The sequence below is a fragment of the Parasteatoda tepidariorum genome, chromosome 4, assembly GCF_043381705.1.
Source record: "Parasteatoda tepidariorum isolate YZ-2023 chromosome 4, CAS_Ptep_4.0, whole genome shotgun sequence".
NCBI lineage: Eukaryota > Metazoa > Arthropoda > Arachnida > Araneae > Theridiidae > Parasteatoda > Parasteatoda tepidariorum.
The window spans coordinates 4,303,612-4,326,885 of NC_092207.1; the positions used below are offsets into that span (position 1 = coordinate 4,303,612).

Consider the following 23,274-nt stretch of genomic DNA (forward strand, 5'->3'; position numbering starts at 1 on the left):
AAAAAAAAAAAAAAAAAAAAAAAAAAAAAAAAAAAAAAAAAAAAAAAAAAAAAAAACTCAAATGAAGATTTATGATATGGTATATTTGGCTCTTTTTTTTCTTTCTTCTGCAAATTCAGTTATCACTTTCTGCATCTGGTTGAGTTTTACGATAAAGACAAAAAAGTCTGCCCATCTCTGATTTAGAGCACATAGTTTCGAAAAAAATGTTCAATAATTTAGAGATTAATTTTTAGTCAGTCTATTTATTTACAGAAAAGATATAAGAGTTAACTTTTCAATATGTAAAACAATTTTAACTTGTTGTAAATCCTATAATACTTGTTATTTTAAGCATAGAAATGCTATTGAGATGAATAAAAAATGCTCACCCAGGTTTGGAATCGCTTGTTTGAATATCAGATATCAACAAGTTTTGAGTCAAGTCTGAACTGGCATCTACAGAACTCCTAATATTAGTAGGTTGAGAATCTAAAGAGAGAGAAAATCTTACATTGTAACTATGTTAAGTAATCAGGTTTGGGGTTTTGGACATCCTAAACTGGTTTTGGACATGACACATGGGTTTTACTGTCTTAACTATCTTTAAAATGTCCAAAACCTAGAACATTGGTAAAAGGGTAAAAATTCTATTTGTGTAACCACTGTACACATAATAATTACATAGATTAATAAATATTTGACACTTTATATACAATTTGCTTTAACTTATTAAAGGAATAATATTAACTTATTAAAGGAATAATATAATAGAATAACTTTTATAACATTTATAACTTTTGAAACTCTACAAGTCATTAAATAACAAAAGTGAATACCTTATCCTTTAAATATGAATAAATATGTGTTTAATACTAAATTTTGCCACGCAAGTTATCATGGTTTTTTCCACCTTGGTAAAATGTTGCCAATCCTTTTATTTAATAAATAAAAGTTAGGTACAGTCGACCCCACTTAATTGCATATTGGATAACCCGCTTGTTCGAATAAAATTTAATGGAACCAAATTGTTATAAATTAATGTTACATTTCCTCGTTTAAACGAATACTTGTTGTTTCTAGTCTCCGCTTAATTGCATAAAGAAGAGGTACTGAGAAGGAAAAAATTATTAAGCTATGTTTCACCAGTTAGAATGGAATTTCCATTTTTCAGTTAAGAAAATAAGAATACAATATGTGATTACTTTAATAGGGACTAATTTAACTTTGTCCCTATTACATTTTAGATTTTCAAATTCATGACAAATTCCAAGAATTTTTCATGACTTAACGAACAAATTAGACTTTCTCTGACAAAAACAAAACAATAAATTTAAAAAAGATAAAATAAAATTTAATATTTAATAAATTTAAATATTAATACAATAACATTAATTGAAATGATAGGCATAACCAAGACTGCTATACTCTGCATCTTCATATTTATAGATTTCAAATTTAAAAAACAGAGTAAAGGAAAGAGTTGAAGCAATAAAACAGCTGAAAAAAATACAAAAGCAAATAATTTTTTTCCTTTTTTTTTTGCAGAATTATATATTTCAAAGATACTTTTCTTGTTCATCGGAAAGGAAAGAAATACTCCAAATTTTTCTGTTCTCATTTCAGATTTCAGAATAAAAAAAATTCGACAATGACTGGCCTGCTTCAGCTAGAATTTTAAATTGATAAAATAAAAAAAATAAATAATGATAACAGTTCTGAAATCACAGAAGCTTAAAAAATAATTTGTTCTAGTAATGTTTTTCTTTCATTTTTTGAAAGAACATGATAAAAACATTTTATATTTTAATAAAATAAAACCGTGAGTGGGGATTTTGTTACCTACAAATTCAGATATTGGGATATAACATCATGAAATTGGAGGGGGGGGGAGTTCTGTTTTAAAAATTAGATTTTTCAGCTTTAAATCAATGACTTTGCATGATTTTTTTTAAAAAAAATAGTTAAAGTCATGACAAATTTTGATCAATACCACCAAAATTCGTGACTTTCCAGGTGAGCAGGTAGACATTGAAGCAAATAAAGGAGGTTTTACCCTTCTTTGACTTACTTCACTCACATCCCTTTTAGAATGTAAAAAAGGTACAAAATGATTTCTTCTGAGGTCAAGACTTGCAGTGTGAACTATTAGTTTTGATAAAAAATGTTCAAAAAACCTAACACACTAGTGATCAGTGTTTCTTTCTTTTAAGTAGAATAATCATTGCCTACTCCAGTGAACTTTAAATAACATTAGCATTTTATCATGCTAACACAGACAGTTTTAATATTAATTGCTAATTAATCATAAAGTAGAAAAATAAAAAATTACACTATGCATTAATTACCATTAAAAAGTAATATTTCTTAAAAATGTATAATTTAAGATTGAATAAAGCACTCCCCTTTTAATTGAATAACCTGCTTAATTGAATAGAGTTGGTGGAACAGATGATATTCCTTTAAGCGAAGTTGACTGTACTAAATGATTTTTTAAAAAATATGAATTTCATTCTGTAAACTAAACATGTACTCACTACTATTGGAATTAGAGCTGGAAGAATCAGCTTGAGATGACTTAGGTCTTGACAATCTATAACTTCGCAAACTAGAAATCAAGCTAGAGGGATTTTGATCATCATCGCAGCTGCCAGGCATCTTGTATCCACAAAGCAAGTATGCACTATAATAATAAAATTACAAACATTATAAAAACTAATCAATGACAAACAATTAAATTTATTCATTAACTAACAACATAATAAGTTCAAATACTTTGCAAACAAATTAAGGTTGAGATATATAGAAAACCCATTTCATTTTTATACTTTAAATCTCTATTTAGTCATAACTATATATTGCCGTGAAAAGACATTGGATTTACCAATATTGAACAAAAATTATTCTACAAAGCAGCATTAGGAAGTAAAAAAACAAAAAATTTAGAACTAAATAATTATTAGTAACATTAACACAAAAATCTATTCATAAGATAATTTGAGAATTGAAAAAATTTCAGGAAGTGAAATACTATAGGTCTATTATAGGAAGAAATTTTTTATGGATCAGTTTGACAACAGATTTGGAAAAAGACAATCACTTTGCTATGAAAATTTAACCATCCTCAGAGTTGAAACACATGAGTCATTCTGGCACTATAGCAACATCTTTATTATAGAATATAAACTATAGAATGTGGCATATTTGGCACTGTTTTTACGATTTTTAGCTTTATTCAGATCAGAACCTTTATTTCGCGTATGTCTTATTACTTTAAGAAATATCTATCTCTAAGAAAAATTTTAATTCTGATTCACCAAGGTCATTTGCATTAAATTAAAGAAAACAAAAAATTTTATCAAATGGGACTAACGACAGTTAATTAATTATTACATCAATAACAGCAGAATTTCTGGTAAGTAAAATAAAATTTGAACTATTGAAATAGAAATGGTAACAAGTGACACTTCAGATTTATTCTTAAGAAGTCACTGATTATATGAAACAATGATTGATTACATTAAATAGTCACTGATTACATTACATCAAAGAGCACATTTAAGAGAATTAGACAGTTAAATTAGTAAATACACGACACAAAACATTAGATTCGGCAGCCTCCTACTTCTGCAGAAAAATAAGTAACTACTAAAGATTATGCACAGATAGAAAGACATTTTCTTTCATAAATTATTAATAAATCGATTATTAAAATGACAGGTTTTAATAAACAAATCATTCAAAGAGTTACGATTAGTCATGAACCGAAAAAATAATCCATTTTACAAATGAATAAAAAATAATCATATGCTCATACTTTCTAAAAATACAATAAATTTGTAAACTATAAACTGCGCTAAATTATCAAATTTCGAAACACATTTTAATTATAGTTTTCATAAACTGCAAATTTATAAAATTTTTCCACAACTCCAAGATCTGTCCAGGCAAAAAATTGAGCGGAACAAATCATATCGTTGCCGCTTTCCGAAATATATACTATTTCTATTTCCATAGAGTCGTTGTAAGCTAGAAGTAAACAATGGCATACTCATACCGGAGAACAAAGATTGAAATTTAGGGACGGTTCTCACTGCAATGAAATAATTTTCCGAGATGGAAAAAGTTTCGAAATGAAACAATTTCCGAATTCGATTCGGTTTTCGAAATCTATCCAATTTTTATTCGCATATGAAAAAATTACATTTTCTGATAATGGTCCAAAATCTAGTAAAAAACTCGCCAATCAGGATCTCGATCGCATCACCTTTCATATCCGCGTTTTTCGCATCGTGCAATCAAAATGTTAGCGATGTTTCTCAGTTTCCTTCACTTTCATTAACTGAAATGTTCCTCTCACACTGAATGTGAAATATTTTTATTCAATTATTTATAAAAGAGAAACCAGTAAAAACCTAAAAGAAATTACATCAAAAGCTTAATTTATGCTATGCATATTTGTTGCAAATAAATGACTCATTGCTTCGTGGTTCTACGTTGAATCTACTGCCTCTGGAAACAATTCTCTTCAATTTAGTGTTGTTTTTACTCTTTTAAAGCTATCAGGCTGTCGAGTCAAAATTAAACAGATGACATTATTTATTTTAAGTGGAAACTGCATTCATAAAATAATTGCAAACTCGCTGTTTCGCGCTTTTACTTAACTCCGCCCTACCTTTCACAGCATATTGCTTTTGCTCAAGATGCTTCGCAATAACTGGTTTTATTTTTAATCCTTACCTCCAAATTAATTTGTATTAACATCTAAAATTAGTTTTTAAGCAATAAGAAAAGGAAACGAAAACACTACCGAATAAGAAAGGAATCGCTATTTGAGGAAAACAAGGCAAAACACATATAAACTTATTCACTGCTCGAGAAGACAGATATGAGTTAAAATATTTTTATTTGAAAAACTTTAATATTTCTGAAACTTCTATATTTCTTCCATTCCGAATTCCGTCTTCTTCACAATTGACGAATTTCAATAGCATCTTTCATTTTTTCCTCCTTCACGTAATTTAAGACAATTCTTTGTATAATTTAAAACAATGCAATACTAAATGTTTACATATTTTTTACTTTTTTTAAGAAACGTAAAAATAAATAAAAAATGCAAAGTTATTTTTATGTAAATAATTATGTATTTACCTAAGTAATAATTTATTTATATAAATATTTTTTTTAAATTTAATTGGCTTCATTTTTTTAAATAAAGTTTGGCCAAGAAATACAAAAATAATAAGTTCTTGCATATTTTAAATTTAAGGGATAATATTTTAACTCTGAAATACATATTTTATTTATGCATAAATTCTATTGACTTTTTCCTCCTCTATGTATGCTGCCATCTGGCGAGCTAAAAATTATTATGTTCTGTCAAACAAACACACGGTAATGTTTAAATTTTATTCAAATGCTAACGAATGATAATGAACCTTCTTTAATGAACTTTTTTTTAAACAAAATATCAGTATAGTGTAAAATCCGTCTGTTTTATGTAAATTTCTTCATTAATCTATCGTATGAACACAAGCAGTTTAACGAGAACCAATACCGCGCTCCCTCGGTCCCTACGCAGACTGATCCAAGTGGTCACCCACCCGCACACTGACCGCAGCCGGTGATGCTTTACTTCGGTGATCTGCTGGGAACCTGTCTTAACGATCAGTCCACTGCGGGACTACCTGGAATAGGAAACCATGAAAAACAAATTTTCGACGTCTTCCTGTTACTCAAAAGTTAAAAAATAAAAAAAGTTATTTTAATCATTTGTTTGCTTTTTATAAATTTTCTGAAATTTAATAAATAATTTAGAATTGAGTAAAATAACATTATGAGATAAGAAATTGCAATGATTCAAAAAAAAAAAAAAAAAAAAAAAAAAAAAAAAAAAANAAAAAAAAAAAAAAAACACATATTTTTTTTCTTTTTTTTTCTGCAAATTTTTATCAAAATAGTGTTCAATATATTACTTCAATGTAAATTTTAAAATTTAATGTTTGAACTTAAGAATTATATAGAAATTATTCATGCAGAACTAAACAAAGTAAAAATTATAAAAGATTAGGTTAGTTTAATTTTTGCAATATCATATGAATAATGTTCCGATGTCATGGCCATGTTACATCAGTGTACGGTATTTATTTATTTTTAAAACACTAAACCTTCTTTTTTTTAAGAAAAAAAAATCATTAGTGTCTTGTTTTTTAGATAAATGCATACCGCGGTGACACTTATCTTTTAAAAAAACATCATCATAAGGTATACCAGGCAGTGACACTTGATAATAAGGCAATTTATTTAGAATATGAGCTATTTAAATTCTAATTAAGCCACCTTGTGCCCCACAAATTATTGTCAATAATTTTGCGGTTTGGCCCCGTGTTTAGTTATAAGTTAATTATAAATAATTTTAATAAATAATTTAAATTTAATAATTAAGCCGAGTTACAGAATTATAGATTTTATTATTACCGTTGTTGAACAACCGACCCGAATTCCGAATTTGAGTTTATCAATGTTCAACTCCCTAGTCTTATAATTTTGAACCCAATCCAGATGGTAAGCGAAGTCCTGGATAAAGTATTGGGAGAAATATGCCTTCGTGGAAGATTTTTTGAGGGAACTAAGCTGCTTTTGTGTTGCGTGCAGAGGAAAACAACGAAAACCTCCAATGTTAGCCTGACGGCAAGGAGAATCTAATCATGGTCCGTCTACCTCTGATAATATTTTACGTCAGCACTGTGGTTAGTGCGAGCCGGGAACGAAATTCGTAATGACCAGCCATCGCTGGGATTCGAACGCGGGACACCTCATTGTCACGCGAACGAACACATTTTAGATTAACATAGTCCTTCGCGTATATGTAGAAAACATTAAAAAAAAAAAAAAAAAAAAAAAAAAAAAAAAAAAAAAAAANCATCCTAGGCTTAGGCGTCCCAGCCAACTCGTCTATAACATATATAATAAATAATTATCGACAAACTCGTCGCTCTCATGTTTAAGTATATTGTTCAGTGTATTTCTAAAGTAATTAATAGCAATTTTATGAAATTGTTATTTATAACTATTTTTTCGTTATTATTATTTTTTGCTATTAATTGCTATTATTTTGCACTTATAAGATTTAAGTTTAATTTTTACAATAATAATCTTTATTTGACTGAGATGATATGCAGAAAAATTCGAATTTATAAATATATTGCAGCAGATTCATTCCTTAAATTCTGCTACAGGGGATTTGTAAGCTAGTTATCTTAATAATAACTTCTGCAGCAATTAATAGCATTCTTATGAAACTGTAGAAATCATTAAGCATTTAATATTAAGTTTAAAAATACCAATATTTTTATAGATTTTAAGTAAAATGTATATCTTTTTGAATTTTTATTATAGGAATTAATACATGAAAACGTATGTTACGTATGTAGTTTACGTTTTTTATAATAAAACATTTGAGCATTTTGCTATGAAAACAGAGAGAGGCGTTACATATAATTTTCAACTACAGTACACTTGTCTTCTTTCGATGTATTCTTAAAAAAAAAAAAAAAAGGTTACAGCAGGCAGCAAACGATTCGAACAATTTACACATTATGGAACATGTATTAATCCCTATTTCATGAATTGGATCATTTTAGTCTCCTTGGAAATATTGTTAGAACATCTAATATTCGTGATTACAATGAATTGGAAATAATAAGAACAAGCTAAGTTTTTCTAGAGACCTCGAAGGATATGTCCGTTGCTAGACGACGTCTCTCTGAACACAAAGCTTCATGCATACGGTTTTTGACAGTTACGGCACTGCTCCTTTAAAAACACAGGGTTCAAATGCTGCTCACCGTGCCTTCGAACCATGCTTCAAATTTAGAATGATTATTTTGATATTTTCCAACTCAAAGTAAGCAGATTAAATAATACCGAAATCCACAAGTGAGTCTTATTACTTATGTTTCTACAATATAGTAGATATTAGAAATAGTTAAATTATTAAATAATAAGCAACCTGTGCAATAAGAATAGTTGAAAAATATAAGAAAACCTCCGTGAGGTATGAGGGATATAGTAAAATTGTTTAAAATAAGCCATAGCAATGGCAAAAAAAACATTAAAAAATTTTGTATTGCTTTTAAATAAATCGTTTGGTTTAGATATAATTTGTCCGATATACCTGCGTAATTTTTATCGATATATTTTGTTAGATGTAAGAACATTTTGTGACCTATATATTTTGGTAATTAAAATTATAGAAATTTCATGCCAATGAAATAAAAATAGGTTTCTGTTAAACTTCAAAATTCCACTAGAGTATGTATTCCTCGTCTACTAAGCGTAGGTTTTGCTTGCAATGTAGTTTGCATGTTAGCAACAGTCTGCAAATTTAAATAGTTTGCTTAGGTCTAATGAAATATGTTTATATTTTTACGATTAAAAGAAAAAAAAATTTGGATTCTGTAAATTTTTCTAGTTATGTTACTGCAGTAAAAAATCAATAAGCATTAGTAAGATTATGGAAAATAACGTAAATGTCGAGATTGGCTTCTTAAGCACACCCAAATCATTTTCAATTTAAATAATAACTTCATTTAGTAGTATTTAATGCTTTTTTTAAAAAGAAAAAGAACACATTTTATCTCCCATAATCGAAATTCATCTATTTATTTTAAAACAATATACACGAATTTTCGATCAAAATGTTCTTTGATTATACAAAATATTCCTTAATTATACAAAATATTCCTTGATTATACAAAATATTCTTTGATTATGCAAAATATTCTTTGATTATACAAAATATCCCTTAATTTTACAAAATATTCTTTGATTATACCAAATATTCTTTGATTATGCAAAATATTCTTTGATTATACAAATACCTTGAAAAAAAAAGCGGAAGTGGAAACTTATTAGTGTTTCTAATTCTAAAAGCGAATCTCATTGCCAAAACGTAGTTACCACCCATTTCTTACCTTCATTTTCTAAACTTTTTTTTCTGAGCCTTTTTTTCCTTTAATATTTCACGAGTTTTAGGTTAGAATAAATGACCTTAAGCTGTAGTGTCTACAAGCACTGAAATTCATAATTGCGTATGCAAGAAAATTCTATGAATTATTCGTTTTAAATGTCATTTCCAAATGGCATTGGAATAAGCATTATGTATGTATTATCGTGATTGACCGAAATCAAGAGAATGTCAAATTTCACCGGCGAATGTCAATCACATAGTTGCTTTGGTGAATGTCTGAAATGTTTGTTGTATCCGATTTGATATTAATTTATTCGTTGATATTACTATATTTATTCGATGTTTTAATATCTACTGAGGATAAATTAGGAAAAACATCAGTGTTCGGAGTACTGGGCAGTGGCGCTTAACTAGACCTAGTGTATATTTCGGACATATACCAAAGCGACTATGTGATTGTCAAGATTCACTAATGGAAGTCAAGCAACTACCAATTTCGGTCATTCACAGTAACCTTTACGTAAATTGAATGAAATGTTTAAAAATTAAAGATTTCACAGAATGTAAATTTTTGCATACTTTTAGAACTTCATTTAGAAAAAAAATACCATCCTCACACAAAGTTATACAATGGACAAGTATTCAATGAGCAAACGAAGCGAATTCGAATTGCAAAACAATCCTAGAGGAACTGTGAACAGTATCGACGGTTGCGGAGCAAAAGCGAGCAGGGAATAGGTCCCCTTAGTATAAGTACAACATACAAATATGATTGCTAATGCTATGACAGTATAAAAATACATGTAAAATCTTAATTTATAAAAGGTATACTGTAAGGAGGGAAAGCAAATATTAACCTAATACCAAGTTTATGTATGATTGTAATATGATTGAATGTAATCAAAGTTATTTATATATTTAATGATTGATTATTACACAATTTTATTCTGTGTACATATCAGCAACAAAAACATTTTTGATTCTTTCTACAATGGATAAAAAGAATTAATTTAAGCAATTTATGGTCCATCTATCTAACATAAAGGCTTAAGTTTTTCCTTTATTTTTTTCTTGAGCAAATTTCAATAAACTACACTGCTGTCTGTAAGATATTAATAAATGTAACTAAATAAGTATACAAAATAAATTTAGATTATTTTGAAGAATTTAAATTTGAAGAAATTTTTTGGTCCGAATTGTCATGTTTCCAAAGAATCACCCATATATCNCCTTTAATATTTCACGAGTTTTAGGTTAGAATAAATGACCTTAAGCTGTAGTGTCTACAAGCACTGAAATTCATAATTGCGTATGCAAGAAAATTCTATGAATTATTCGTTTTAAATGTCATTTCCAAATGGCATTGGAATAAGCATTATGTATGTATTATCGTGATTGACCGAAATCAAGAGAATGTCAAATTTCACCGGCGGATGTCAATCACGTAGTCGCTTTGGTGAATGTCTGAAATGTTTGTTGTATCCGATTTGATATTAATTTATTCATTGATATTATTATATTTATTCGATGTTTTAATATCTACTGAGGATAAATTAGGAGAAACATCAGTGTTCGGAGTACTGGGCAGTGGCGCTTAACTAGACCTAGTGTATATTTCGGACATATACCAAAGCGACTATGTGATTGTCAAAACTCACTAATGGAAGTCAACCAACCACCAATTTTGGTCATGCACAGTAACCTTAACGTAAATTGAATGAAATGTTTAAAAATTAAAGATTTCACGGGATGTAAATGTTGCATACTTTTAGAACTTAATTTTTTTTAAAAAAATACCAACCTGCACACTAAGTTATACAATGCACAAGTATTCAATGAGCAAACGAAGCGAATCTGAATTGCAAAACAATCCTAGAGGAAATGTGAACAGTATCGGCGGTTGGGGAGTATAAGCTAGAAGGGAGAGGGGTCCCTAAGTAAAGTACTAAATATAAACGTGATTGCTAGTACGATGATAGTACTATTAGCCTCTTTCTAAAACTACATCGAAAAAAGCAATATCTCACGAGTCTAATTAGCAGCATATAATTTTCTCCTACCCGCCAAGATAGTTAAATTACTTTTCATGCATTACTTGCTACTGTGTTGCCTATTCCAAAGTTTATGTATGTTATTTTACAAAAACGATAGATTATTTTTCAAACTTAGGTATACGTTTATTTCATTACGATTAACATATTAACAAAACGAACCAACATAAAAGTATAATAAGTTTACATTGTATAAACTAAACGATCTTTTGCTTATCGACATTTATGAGAAAAAATAAATAAATAACGATGAATGAGAAGCTACCATATGTAGAACCTTCTAGTCAATGAATATATACATAGGGGTAGAAGGCTGGCTTCCATAGGCATAATGTAAACCAGTCCTCCAATGTTTATTGTGGTTTCTATGTATAAAGGGGAAAAACACCATTTAGGTTCAAACAACAGAAGTTCTTGCAGCTGGCTTCCACCCTCCTCTCCTCCTAACCACTACAGGGATTGAAGAGAAAATAAAAGTTTTTTCTTTTTAGTTATTATTGGTTTGTTCCGCATTTTGCCCTATTAATAAACGGTACTGTACTGTTAATAAAGATATTCTTTTGAGAATACTTGAATATCATTCATGCTGATTAAATCTGCTAACACATTTTGACAAAGAAGGAAAGAATAAAATGGTGGTGCGAGTGGTAGCATACCCAACCATACATGTAGAGTTGTCAAATAACCGCTTCACAGGTGGCGCATTTCCTAACAGTTACTCAGCTTCGTATGCGCATGCACTGGTTCTTGGAACACATGATGCTCTGTCAAATCTGAGTATGTGGGCTCACCCTGTAAGTTGTCGTAGCTCCCTGCGTAAGTTACGTATTCTAGGATCTGGACTTCTCCTTGCTATATTCTTTGCTCTAGTTACTTAAAGCATTCAACGGCCTCAATGAATGTTTGTCACCTTTCTTCAAATTTTTACAGACTGAGGCCGTTCTGAGATTATAATGAGTCCCGCAATGGACTGATCGTTAAGACACGGTTCCCAGTAGATCACCAAAGTCAAGCATCACTGGCTGCTGTCAGAGTGCGGGTGGGAGACCACTTTAATCAGTAGGGTGGTGAGTGGTATTGGTCCTCGTTAAACTGTTCTAACGTAAATTGCTCGATTTCGCGTGAAGNAAAAATATTTTTTGCAAGTTTGGCAAGTGTTCAAACTTAACAACTTTTTTCACCATAAAAACAATCCGTGATGAAAAGCTGGATTCAGTTCGCAAAAAACAAAGTATTGCAATTTGATCATATGTAACTAACAGTAGAGGGTTCACTTCAGAACATATCAAATTTTCATGCCATTTGAATGATTTTTTGCAGTTCTATGAACATTTGAATTTAGGCCTTTTCTTTGCAGATTTAAAAATTTTCGCAAACTTTTGACCGGTAGTGTATATATACTCTCTGAATCGGGCAGACTCAAGAATAATATGTCACATGTTTTGCGTTTCATACACTATTTGCAAACTTTAAACTGACTCGTCCCATTGACTCGATTCAAAATTTTAGTTTCACTCAATTCATTGATTTTAGTTTCACTCAACTTAACATTAAAAAAAAATACGCAGAAAGCAATGTCTAGCTTGTTTAGATCGCTATTTTAGATACGCCAATAGGTACAATTCTGCTTTTAAACAATAGAAGTAAAACAATTTTACTTTTGGACACTTTTTACATTGCAGTTTAGTAAATAGAATTTTATTATAATTTTTTATGCTGAATTGAATGCACTAAACTAGAATCTTCAGGGAGAATCGTTAAAGGTTCTCTTTGCAGAAAGATACAATTTAAAAATATTACTTTTTACATAATACAAACATTTCCACTTTAGAAATATTATCTCGTGTGTTGTCTCATTCCATTAAGTAAGAAAAAAAGACATTCGAAATAATACCTCATTTGCTTGGACGTTTGCTGAAGGCTGGAGAGCGATGTGAAAGTTTGCATCCGAAATTATACTATTTGTACATAAAAACCTCATAACTTCTAAACTACTGTTACAACGACTATTGGCTTCTTTTTAGAATTGTATTGGAAAAAGCAATATCTCAAGCGTCTAATAAGCAGCATATAAATTTTTCCCTCCCTCCAAAATAGTGAAATTATTCTTCATATATTATTTGTTACTGTGCTGCCTGGTCCAAAGTTCATGTATATTCATTTCCAAAAACGATAGATTACTTTTCAAATTCAGATATAAGTTTATTTCATTACGATTAACATATTAACAAAATTTTCCTACATAAAATTATACTAAGTTTACGTTATATAAACTACACGATCTTTTGTATATATACCTTTATCAGAAAAAAAAACTAAACAACGATGAATAAGAAGCTACCATATGGGGGTTGGCGAGTGGAGTGAACAGGGGATAAAGCCTTCTAGTCATAGAATATATGCGTAGGGGTAGAAGGCTAGCTTCCGTAGGCACAATGTAAACCAGTCCTCCAAGGTTTGTTGTAGTATCTATGTATAAAGGGGAAAAAACACCATTTAGGGCAAACAACAGAAGTTCTTGTAACTGGTTTCCACCCTCCTCACCTCCTAACCACTACAGGGATTGAAGAGAAAAATAAAAGTTTTTTCCCTTTATTTATTATTGGTTTGTTAAGCATTGTACCCTATTAATAAATGGTACTGTACTGTTAATAAAGATATTCCTTTGAGAATACTTGAATATCATTCATGTTGATTAAATCTGCTAACACATTTTGACGAAGAAAGAAAGAATAAAATGGCGTTGCGAGTGGTAGCGTACCCAACCATACATGTAGAGTTGTCAAATAACCGCTTCACAGGTGGCGCATCTCCTAACAGTTACTCAGCTTCTTATGCGCATGCACTGGTTCTTAGAACACATGATGCTCTGTCAAATCTGAGTATGTGGGCTCACCCTGTAAGTTGTTGTAGCTCCCCGCGTAAGTTACGTATTCTAGGATCTGGACTTCTCCTTGCTATATTCTTTGCTCTAGTTACTTAAGGCATTCAACAGCCTCAATGAATGTTTGTCACCTTTCTTCAAATTTTTACAGACTGAGGCCGTTCTGAGATTATAATGAGTCCCGCAATGGACTGATCGTTAAGACACGGTTCCCAGTAGATCACCAAAGTCAAGCATCACTGGCTGCTGTCAGAGTGCGGGTGGGAGACCACTTTAATCAGTAGGGTGGTGAGTGGTATTGGTCCTCGTTAAACTGTTCTAACGTAAATTGCTCGATTTCGCGTGAAGTTCGTCGGGCTACTGAAGCGTGGGTGCCATCCCCTCTGCAGAGGATCAAAATTGTGATGACATGTCTTCGGATCATCCTCAGGACCCAGACCGTCGCGCAGACCATTGCCAAGAGCCCACTGTGGGGCTCTAGTGCGATGTAATCAAAGTAAGACTGTTACTAAGGCCTAGGTGACCCTTAAATCTCGAAATTTAAGCTACTTTTGGTAGAGGGGAGACCTCAATAAAGGCTATATCTACCGGAATGCCATTCCATTGCTCTAGTACGACGTAAAAGAACTACAACAACAACAAAGATTATAGTGAACCCATTTTTTTTCTCTTGACACTCATGAGGTTATAAGGGGGAATATTGCAAGTGTCTATAGGTGGTTCCCTTTCTCCTACATCTTATCGATTATAATATCACTATCGATCACTCTTCATTTTTAAATTTTCTTTATACCATTTAAATCTAACAAAACTCCTTTTTTTCCTTCTTATATTTCAGTGACATAATATAATTGGATTTCACCATGACCAACAATCTCTTAAAGTCTTCGCCAGCGTGGTTCCTAAGACCCAATCACCTGAGAAACAATTTGGAACAGAACTTCGTCACTTCTCATCCGCCTTCTCCGGAAACTCTTTCCTTCTTTCCTTCCGAAGAAGAATACTGCATAAGAAAATACTGTCCAGTTACTCTGGGATACTTGCTGCCCGATCTTCATTTCACAAGAATCGAAGCCGTCAAAGATGCAACACTCGACTTTGACTTCGACTTGCGACAGAAATTCGAGAAGCACCTGGACGACACGCACCCCCTGATTTCCGGATCTACTTCCCTGAGCGAGGATTCTTCGAATTCTGACAACAATAGCCAGTTGGGAGATCGTATCGAAAACGATCTTAGTTCTGGAACTAGAAAGCCTCTCAAGAGATTAGAAATGCAGCTTCCAAAAGTGAATTATCCTCAGAAAAACATGAAATTCCTCTTACCCGCAGCTGAGCTTAACAACCGTAAATCTTCTTCAGTACTGACAAAAAGTTTCTGTACTGGTTGCATCAATAAGAATGCCGTGACGGAGAAATCACCCAGTTATCGTAAATTTCACAAACGTAATAAAAATCGTATGCGGGAAAACTCGATCATCAATTTATCGTTACCTTCCATTGCTAATGAATTTTGCTTTAGCTTCAAGGAAATGGTACCCGAGGAAGAGTACTTGTGTGGCAACTATAAGAACATTCCTTTTGATGAATATATTAAAGATGAATGCCCGGTAGTTCCACCAACAGCCAGAAGCAAGCGAGATGCCTCAGCTCATAGGTTTGTTAAATGCAGTTTTTTCTTCTTCTGGATATCATTAAAATAGTTATCTAATGTAGTTAGAGATTTACAGCTGATGAAGCCGTGATGGCTCATGGGAAAGAGCATTCGCCTTCGCAAGAGGTGAACCGAATTCAAATCTTGATGATGGCTGGTTGATACGAATTGAGCATCCAGCTAGCACCTACTCACTTAAAATATCATCAGTGACCATGGGGTAGAGTCTCTTTGCCGTCAGGCTAACCGTGGGAGGGTTTCGTGGTTTCCTTTCCATATAACGCAAATGCAGTTTTGTCTCATGGAAAAGTCCTCTACAAAGACAAATTCTCTTCCAATACGTAATCTAGGAGTTCCCTTGTCTTCTGGATTGGGTACAAAATTACAAGATTGCGATGTCGATACTTAGTAATCGAAAACCAAAAGATTAATTCGGCTGTTCAGCGACAGTTATAAAATAGAATAAAAACAGGTATCTAGTTAGTATCTAATGTAGCAATCCTGTATCTAATGTAGTTAAAAATTTACAATAGGCTTAAAAATTGTCCAGATTGCGGTTACGATATAGTACGATATCGGAAGTGGTTACTAACATTTGGCGAAATTTCTCTCAAACTTCGCTTACTCTCTTTTTCAAAAATCATATAAACAGTATCGAGTTTTTGTTCGTTTGATCTTTTTTCTCCTATCAACAGAGTTGTGTAAAGTAATAATGAACTTTTTCAACTTATATAAATATATAAAACTTCTTTATCAAAAAAAATAATGTTTATTTGGCACAGAATAGCATGAATAAACTCGATAAAAATACCATGCTTAAACATCAGTGATTTTAAAAATTAGTTACTTCACAAATTATTTGGTAAAGCAATATTATTCTTAGATGTACGGTGCAGTTAATATTAATTTAAAAATAATACATTCGAATAATTAAACAAGATAAAGATATCTTATCGCTTCTCCTATGAGTTGTTGTTGTTCATTTACGTCGTACTAGAGCTGCACAATGGGCTATTGGTGACGGTCTGGGAAACATACCTGAGGATGATCCGAAGACATGCCATCACAATTTTGATCCTCTGCGGAGGGGATGGCTCCCCCGCTTCGGTAGCCCGACGACCTGCGCGCGAAGTCGAGCACTTTACGGTAGCACAGTTTAACGAGGACCAATACCGCACACCCTCGGTCCCTACGCAGACTGATCCAAGTGGTCACCCACCCGCACACTGACCGCAGCCAGTGATGCTTGACTTCGGTGATCTGCTGGGAACCGTGTCTTAACGACCAGTCCACTGCGGGACTCCTACTATGAGGAAAACGTTTCTTGTGTTGTTTCTTTTCGTTAAATTATGTTTCGCAGTCAATCACGGATTATTTAACAGTTTTTTGTAAAGTTGTAACAGCAAAATAGTGAGTCCATAAGGAGTGTTCAGCATGGTGACTTGGTTTATATATGAAAAAAAATATTCACATTTTTTGTTATGACGTCAGACGGTGTTTCAGTGAATTTAGAAATAGATTAGTAAAACTCTGGTAGATAACTAACTTTTGCAAACGAAATTAGCACTGTTGCTTAATAAAATGTTTTATGCGGGACTGGTGATCGTTATATATTAATCGTATCTTATAGACGTGGCTTATCTGTTTTTAAATCACGGCATTTAATAGATGCATTTTCAAAGTTTTTAACAAAAATAAGCTAAGTTATAATTTTCGCTAGTTGGTTTGATTGTTGTTGTTGTTGTTCATTTACGTCGCACTAGAGCTGCACAATGGGTTATCGGCGACGGTCTGGGAAACATCCCTGAGGATGATCCGAAGACATGCCATCACAATTTTGATCCTCTGCGGAGGGGATGGCTCCCCTGCTTCGGTACCCCGACGACCTGCGTGTGAAGTCGAGCACTTTACGGTAGAACAGTTTAACGAGGACCCATACCGCACACCCTCGGTCCCTACGCAGACTGATCCAAGTGGTCACCCACCCGCACACTGCCAGTGATGCTTGACTTCGGTGATCTGCTGGGAAGCGTGTCCTAACGATCAGTCCACTGCGGGACGCTAGTTGGTTTGAAGTTTCAATGTCAGTGGAAATACATTTTTTTAATGTTGTAAGAATTCTTTCCTTATTCCACTAATTTGAAGTGGGATAATTTTATGAGCGTGCCTGTGCACTGAACTTGCTATGAGTTGGAATTAATTTTATCTACTGTCCGTTCCAAATGAAAGTGCAACCTTTTGTTTTCTAGACCAAGAACTTACGACTTAAAGTATCCCAGTAAATTGCATTTTGTTTCACCTGTTTCTGAAGACGCTTTGAGGCCGGTGAAAGAGCTAAGCTTTGATCATTTGCCGCCGTCTCCCTACATGGTCGAGTTAGCCAGATTGCGGAAAGAAAAATTAAAGATAGAAGAAAAGCTGCTGCTGAAAAAAAGGCAACTTCAGGAAATTGAGAGGCTCAGATCACCTACCTATAAGTGGTAAGTTTTGCCTTCCTATGTTTAAATACAGTTCCAAAACTTTTTAGTGAGGTGGAACCTTTTTTGGGAACTCTAATTTTCAATTTAAAATATTGACTCTATTTATAAACAAATAATTTTAGTATTATCTGCTCATATTATAGCTTTGCTAATATGCTTAGTTGAAAAACAACTGTGCCATATTGAGACATTTGATAATTGGCGAAATTAGCCACTAACAACATTCCTAATTTTAAATTGCGATCATCTTTCATTCCTTTATCCCGTTTCTATGAATATGGTTAATAAAGAAGAAAACTATAGCTCAATGTGGAAATTCTTAAAATTGATTGAAGCAGTTTGATGCACAAATTCCATTAATATTTCGGTAAACTCCTGCGTATAAAGTGAATTTTTTTTAAAAAGAAAAATCAGAAATAAATATGAAAATGAAAATATTTAAAATGCTTTTTCGGTAAATAGAGAGAAAAATAAAAGGGGTTGCAATAAAACAAAGCTAAATAAAAGCAACTAAATAAAAAAAAAACTTGATAACTTCAGATGATTTGATAATTATTCATCAAAAAAAATTCCTGATTGCTCTAGATTTCCTCTCCAAAATGCGGTGATTTTCGTTCCGGCAAAAAACAGTTTTCAGCACTGCAACATTATTGTCCATACTCTCAAATTTGATGGATACATTATCTCCAAAAAAATCTCCTCCTATCAGAAAACAGCAATTTTGAATTTGCTATTCCTATTTTGTTAAACATTGGCATAAACATACCTTTCAAAAATACAATTTTCTGGTTACATTTGAATGTAATGCAAAAGTTTATTATTTCATTGATAATAATGTTTTGATAAGCATCTTTTTCAAAATAAAAAGCCAAGATTGAGGGATAACATTATAGTCTGTATAATTGCACAGGCATATTTTCATCCAATTAAACTACTGATTATAAATAAACTTTTACTATTTATTTATTTATTTTGGTGCCTGTAATGTTAGGAATTGAAAGGAAAAATATATTTAATCAAACATTTTCCACGATAAAATATTTTAAACTCCTTTCCCTCTCTGCATAGTTGAATAATGTCTTAGCAAGTTTTCAAAAAACTATAGAAAATCTTTTAAAAAAAGTATTTCACCCCAAAAATGACTATAAACTAGTTTCCTTAGCAGAACTCATGTGCCTTTCTATCTCCTTCCATTTTCTTACTGAACTTTTAATTCGTTTATCAGATTTGAAACATCGGTGTTTCATCTGCAATGATTTGGAATATAACGGGTTTCAAAGGTATTCTAAGCATATCCAATGCACACTCCTACAAAAAAAAATGAAGAAAAAAGAAAACTAGGAATTTAAATATATATTTTGTATAGTGATTTTTATTGTCTACCATGCATAGCATGTTTACATGCAACATTGTTTAACATGATTATGCGTTACAGCGATTGTTATTTATTTGTTTTATAGGTATGAAATGAAGGATGAGCGTTTTCATGAAGAGGCCCGAAGAAATAACGTGTATTTGAGAAATGAGAAAATTATCCCCTTCATTCGAGAAAGAAAAAGACTTATCTTAGAAAATATTAAAGCATAAATATTCACTTTTGTTCGTTTTTGGAATTATTTACATGCAATTCAATATTTACAAACCATTTTAAATTGGTTTTGAGAATTGTTTGTTTTTTCATAAATTGTCTATTTTCCCTCAAAAACATTTCTTTTCTTTAGGTTATAAAAGGTTTGAGAGTTGTATTGAGAACAAAACAATTTCCTTTTGCTTTGTTCTCCCAGCTGGGAACTTGCACTTCAAGAAGAAGACCTCCCATACCCACACATGTGACCTATGACGTCAGCTCCAGCTAATCTTTATGAGCAAAATGGCGTATTAAAGTTGAGCTAAGTTTCTTGACATAAATTAGAATGCTAATTAACGATAAGTTAATTAAATATCGCACATCAAATTAGTTGAAGTTTAATTCTTTTTCGTCTACTTTTACTTAACTTAGATTTATTATTTGTTTATGTATGTTATAATTGTAACCGTGATATATTTTTGCTTTGTGTATCTGGTAACTGCAATGCATAATTAGTTTGTTTATGTTCCACGTGGCTTTATGCCTGTCTTTGTGTTAAGTCTCTGTGTAAATATATAGTGAAAGAATCTTTGTGAAAGAATTTAGAATGGGTTACTTAGGAGAATTGATACTTGACGGGCTTGGCTTACTCGAAATAGAATGAAAAGAACAGTCGCTAACTTGACAAATGACGCGTTTCAACAACCAATCAGGATAAAGATACCCACACTACGTCACTTGCAAGTATCCCATAATAACTTCACGCCTATAGGAAATATTTTCATTGGTTAAAGTCTAAAAGCTAGCTTATAGTTTTTAATATGCTTTAAGAATTATTATTATATTTAGTCACGGAACAAAGGAAGATTATATTAAGAACGAAAGAATTTTTATTTTGTTCCTCACATTATGGACTATGGATGATCACATTAAGAACTAAACCAAAGCATTTTGTTTTGTTTCGCTGGTTATAAGACAATGAATGATTATATTAAGATTTGAGCAAAAGCGTTTTGTTTTGCTTCTTTGGTTATGAAACGATGGTCGATAATAATAAGAACTAAACTAAAGCATTTTGTTTGGTTTCTCTGGTTATGGAGAGATGGATGTTTATATTTAGAACTAAACAAAATTATTTTGTCTTGTTTCTCTGGCTATGAAGCGATAGACAGTCGTACTAAGAACAAAATAAAAACTCTTCGTTTTGTTCTCAATGCATACAATGAATGATAATGCTAAAAAAACAAATAATTTTTATTTTATTCTTTAGGTAATGGAGAGATGTTAAAGATGAATAGTAATGTTAAAGAACAAAACATAAAAATATACTTCATTATTACACATTATACTACACTTCATATTTAGCCCGTGATTTTTTACCTATGTATTAAATATCACTTTTCCGATTTAACATTTTCTTAAATTTCATATTTTAATTTCGAAGTTCATTTTTTTAAAAAATCAATTCAGTAAACAGTCAGAAATACTATCTCAAAGTAGGCCATTTCAGCATGCAATAAACAGCAACGGCTGCTTTTTTAACAGAAAGACTTATAATATAAAGCATATTGAAACATACTATATGTAGCTTCCTTGTAAATTAAGGAAGCCACCTTTACAATTCTCTATTATTTCAAAGCGATCATACTTTTCTGATTAGTTCAATTCCATTTTAATCGAATTGAATCCTGTGGAGCTACATTATGATTTTTCGAGCATCGATTTCAGATAGATTATGAACGTATCGATCGAAAACAATAGCTATCTCTGTTTTTACATGAAAATTAATGTTTATTTAACATTTTCTTGCATATGTCCAATAAAATAGGTGAAGTCATGTTAAGAGGATTAGAAAAAAAAATTGTCTTTCTCCTTTATCTTGCTACAATTCAAAATAATATTGTTCTTAATTTGACATGTTTTTTTCTTCTATCAAAAAATGAAATTACATCAAAATATATTATAAATAAAATGACTGAACACGTAAGCTTGAACCCACGACCTTTAAAACCGCTCGCTTATTTTTTTCCTCAGCAAACACAATAGTTCTGTAGATAAAGGATAAAAAAAAACATGAAACGATTTTCATCTCCGTGTGACATATGCATGTTTTAAAAAAGGGTTTGTGGCCTATTTATTGAAATTAATAAGGAAGTTATCAGTATGTTTCCGATATTTGATAAAATAGCGTAAGCTAAACCGCGTGTTATCAATTTTGCTCATTCTATCTGCAATTTTCCTTAAAACAAATCATTTCTTATGAAGTGAATTAATTGAAAAATAATTTTTAGAAAGTTTTATTATTTTTTCTGTATTATTACGAGAGAAATGTCAGACGTGCAATATGATTGCTATGTTATTGGTTGTTCAATTCTTTGCAGAAGAAATGTTCAGAGCTATTATTCCAGCAGTTAGATGGAATAATTTTATTCTACAGTACTGTTATTTGTAACTATAATTTTTTTTAATATGGCATAGTGCTGGCATCACGCTAAAATCGCTAATCAGATACTTTGGCAATCGATAGATTTATGTTTTTGACGTGGTGTCAATTCTCTGTAGTTTTGATGCAAATTTAACTAAAATAATCAATGCCTTCCCCTTGGCAACAAAAATGAATTTTTTGGAAAGAGTCAGTGCAAATATGTAAAGAAAAAAAATGGAGAAAAAAATTCCGTCTTAGAGACAATGTAGGAATAATCGGTGAAGTTTTCTAAACAATGTCTTTTTAGGAAACAAATTTGGGCTCATATAGAATTAAAATGCAAAGAAATAGTATTTATTTTTATCTAAATTATCCTAATTTTATGTTAATGTTGCAAATCTAGTGAAAAATTGCATTCAAGTTGATCCAAAAGTAGCTGTTTTAACGTAATTTAATGTTTTAACGATAAATTAGAACGCCAGACAATTTCAAAAATGTGTACCAGAAGTCATTAATAAGTTTCGTTCATAAGTAAGAATTCATTCGTACCAATCCATTAGTTAATCTCGCTAAATTAATTTCAGTATCAAAAAATATTTCGAATTAAAGCATATTATTTGATTAGATATATTTTATTTCTAATAATAAAACATTTAATTTAGCAAAAATTAAAAATAATTAAAAAAATTTTTTTTTAAAGCAAAGGGAACAATTTTGCCGCATGTTTCAAAAATTAATTTGCAATTCAAACTATGATCATAAATAAAATATCTGCCGGCGAGGTTTTTAATAGCTTTCTTTCGTCAGAGGATCTTTTTGTTATTGATTGACCTAGATGATGTTCCATTTTAATGTGTATATGTGAACTTTATTTCACCTCTTTCAAAATAGGAAGAAGAAAGAAAAAAAGTCTCCTTCGAATATAATTGACGGAAAACATTTCTAACTCATCTTTAGCATAGAATTATGGACGGAAGGGGGAAAAAACTTCTACTTTCATTTTCATCCAATTCGTTTCGCGGAGTTCTTCAACTTTCACTTCTCTTCACGATCGTTTGCTTAATCGTTTGATAGGAAATTATCATATAAGCGGCATTAATATTTGAATGTCGTGCTATTCGAATATCGAATATCAATACTGAATGTCGTGCTTCATTTTACAGGTCATGGTAAAAAGTTAAAAATGGCACGACTGTATAATAATGTTGGATATCATTGAGAAAAATCGAGTTATCTGTATCATATGAAAAATATGGAGATGTA

At 31.4% G+C, this 23,274-nt stretch overlaps 2 protein-coding genes across 2 annotated transcripts in view; one reads left to right on the top strand and one right to left on the bottom strand.

The window, feature by feature from the left end:
* The window catches only part of LOC107448310 (SWI/SNF-related, matrix-associated actin-dependent regulator of chromatin, subfamily a, containing DEAD/H box 1), a 37,925-nt gene extending 33,940 nt beyond the window's left edge, over positions 1-3,985 (bottom strand). The window contains exons 1-3 of the mRNA XM_016063452.3: positions 3,797-3,985; positions 2,517-2,662; positions 372-471 (exon numbers count right to left, since the gene is read on the bottom strand). Coding sequence (XP_015918938.1) covers positions 372-471; positions 2,517-2,637 — 221 coding nt within the window. The 5' untranslated portion in view covers positions 2,638-2,662; positions 3,797-3,985. The remainder of the gene's footprint in view (positions 1-371; positions 472-2,516; positions 2,663-3,796) is intronic.
* Positions 3,986-7,595: 3,610 nt separating this feature from the next.
* LOC107448286 (uncharacterized) lies at positions 7,596-19,615 on the top strand. Its single transcript, XM_021147959.3, has 4 exons — positions 7,596-7,917; positions 14,724-15,542; positions 17,789-18,019; positions 19,480-19,615. Exons 2-4 carry the CDS (start codon positions 14,749-14,751, stop codon positions 19,604-19,606), a joined length of 1,152 nt encoding a protein of 383 aa, XP_021003618.3. The 5' UTR covers positions 7,596-7,917; positions 14,724-14,748; the 3' UTR covers positions 19,607-19,615.
* Positions 19,616-23,274: the final 3,659 nt, after the last annotated feature.

Excerpts from the sequence above, each read along its gene's own strand:
- LOC107448286 (XM_021147959.3), top strand. The coding sequence starts at position 14,749 with ATGACCAACAATCTCTTAAAGTCTTCGCCAGCGTGGTTCCTAAGACCC. Across the intron at positions 15,543-17,788 it reads CGAGATGCCTCAGCTCATAG|ACCAAGAACTTACGACTTAA; the intron begins GTTTGTTAAATG and ends TTTGTTTTCTAG. Across the intron at positions 18,020-19,479 it reads AGATCACCTACCTATAAGTG|GTATGAAATGAAGGATGAGC; the intron begins GTAAGTTTTGCC and ends TTTGTTTTATAG.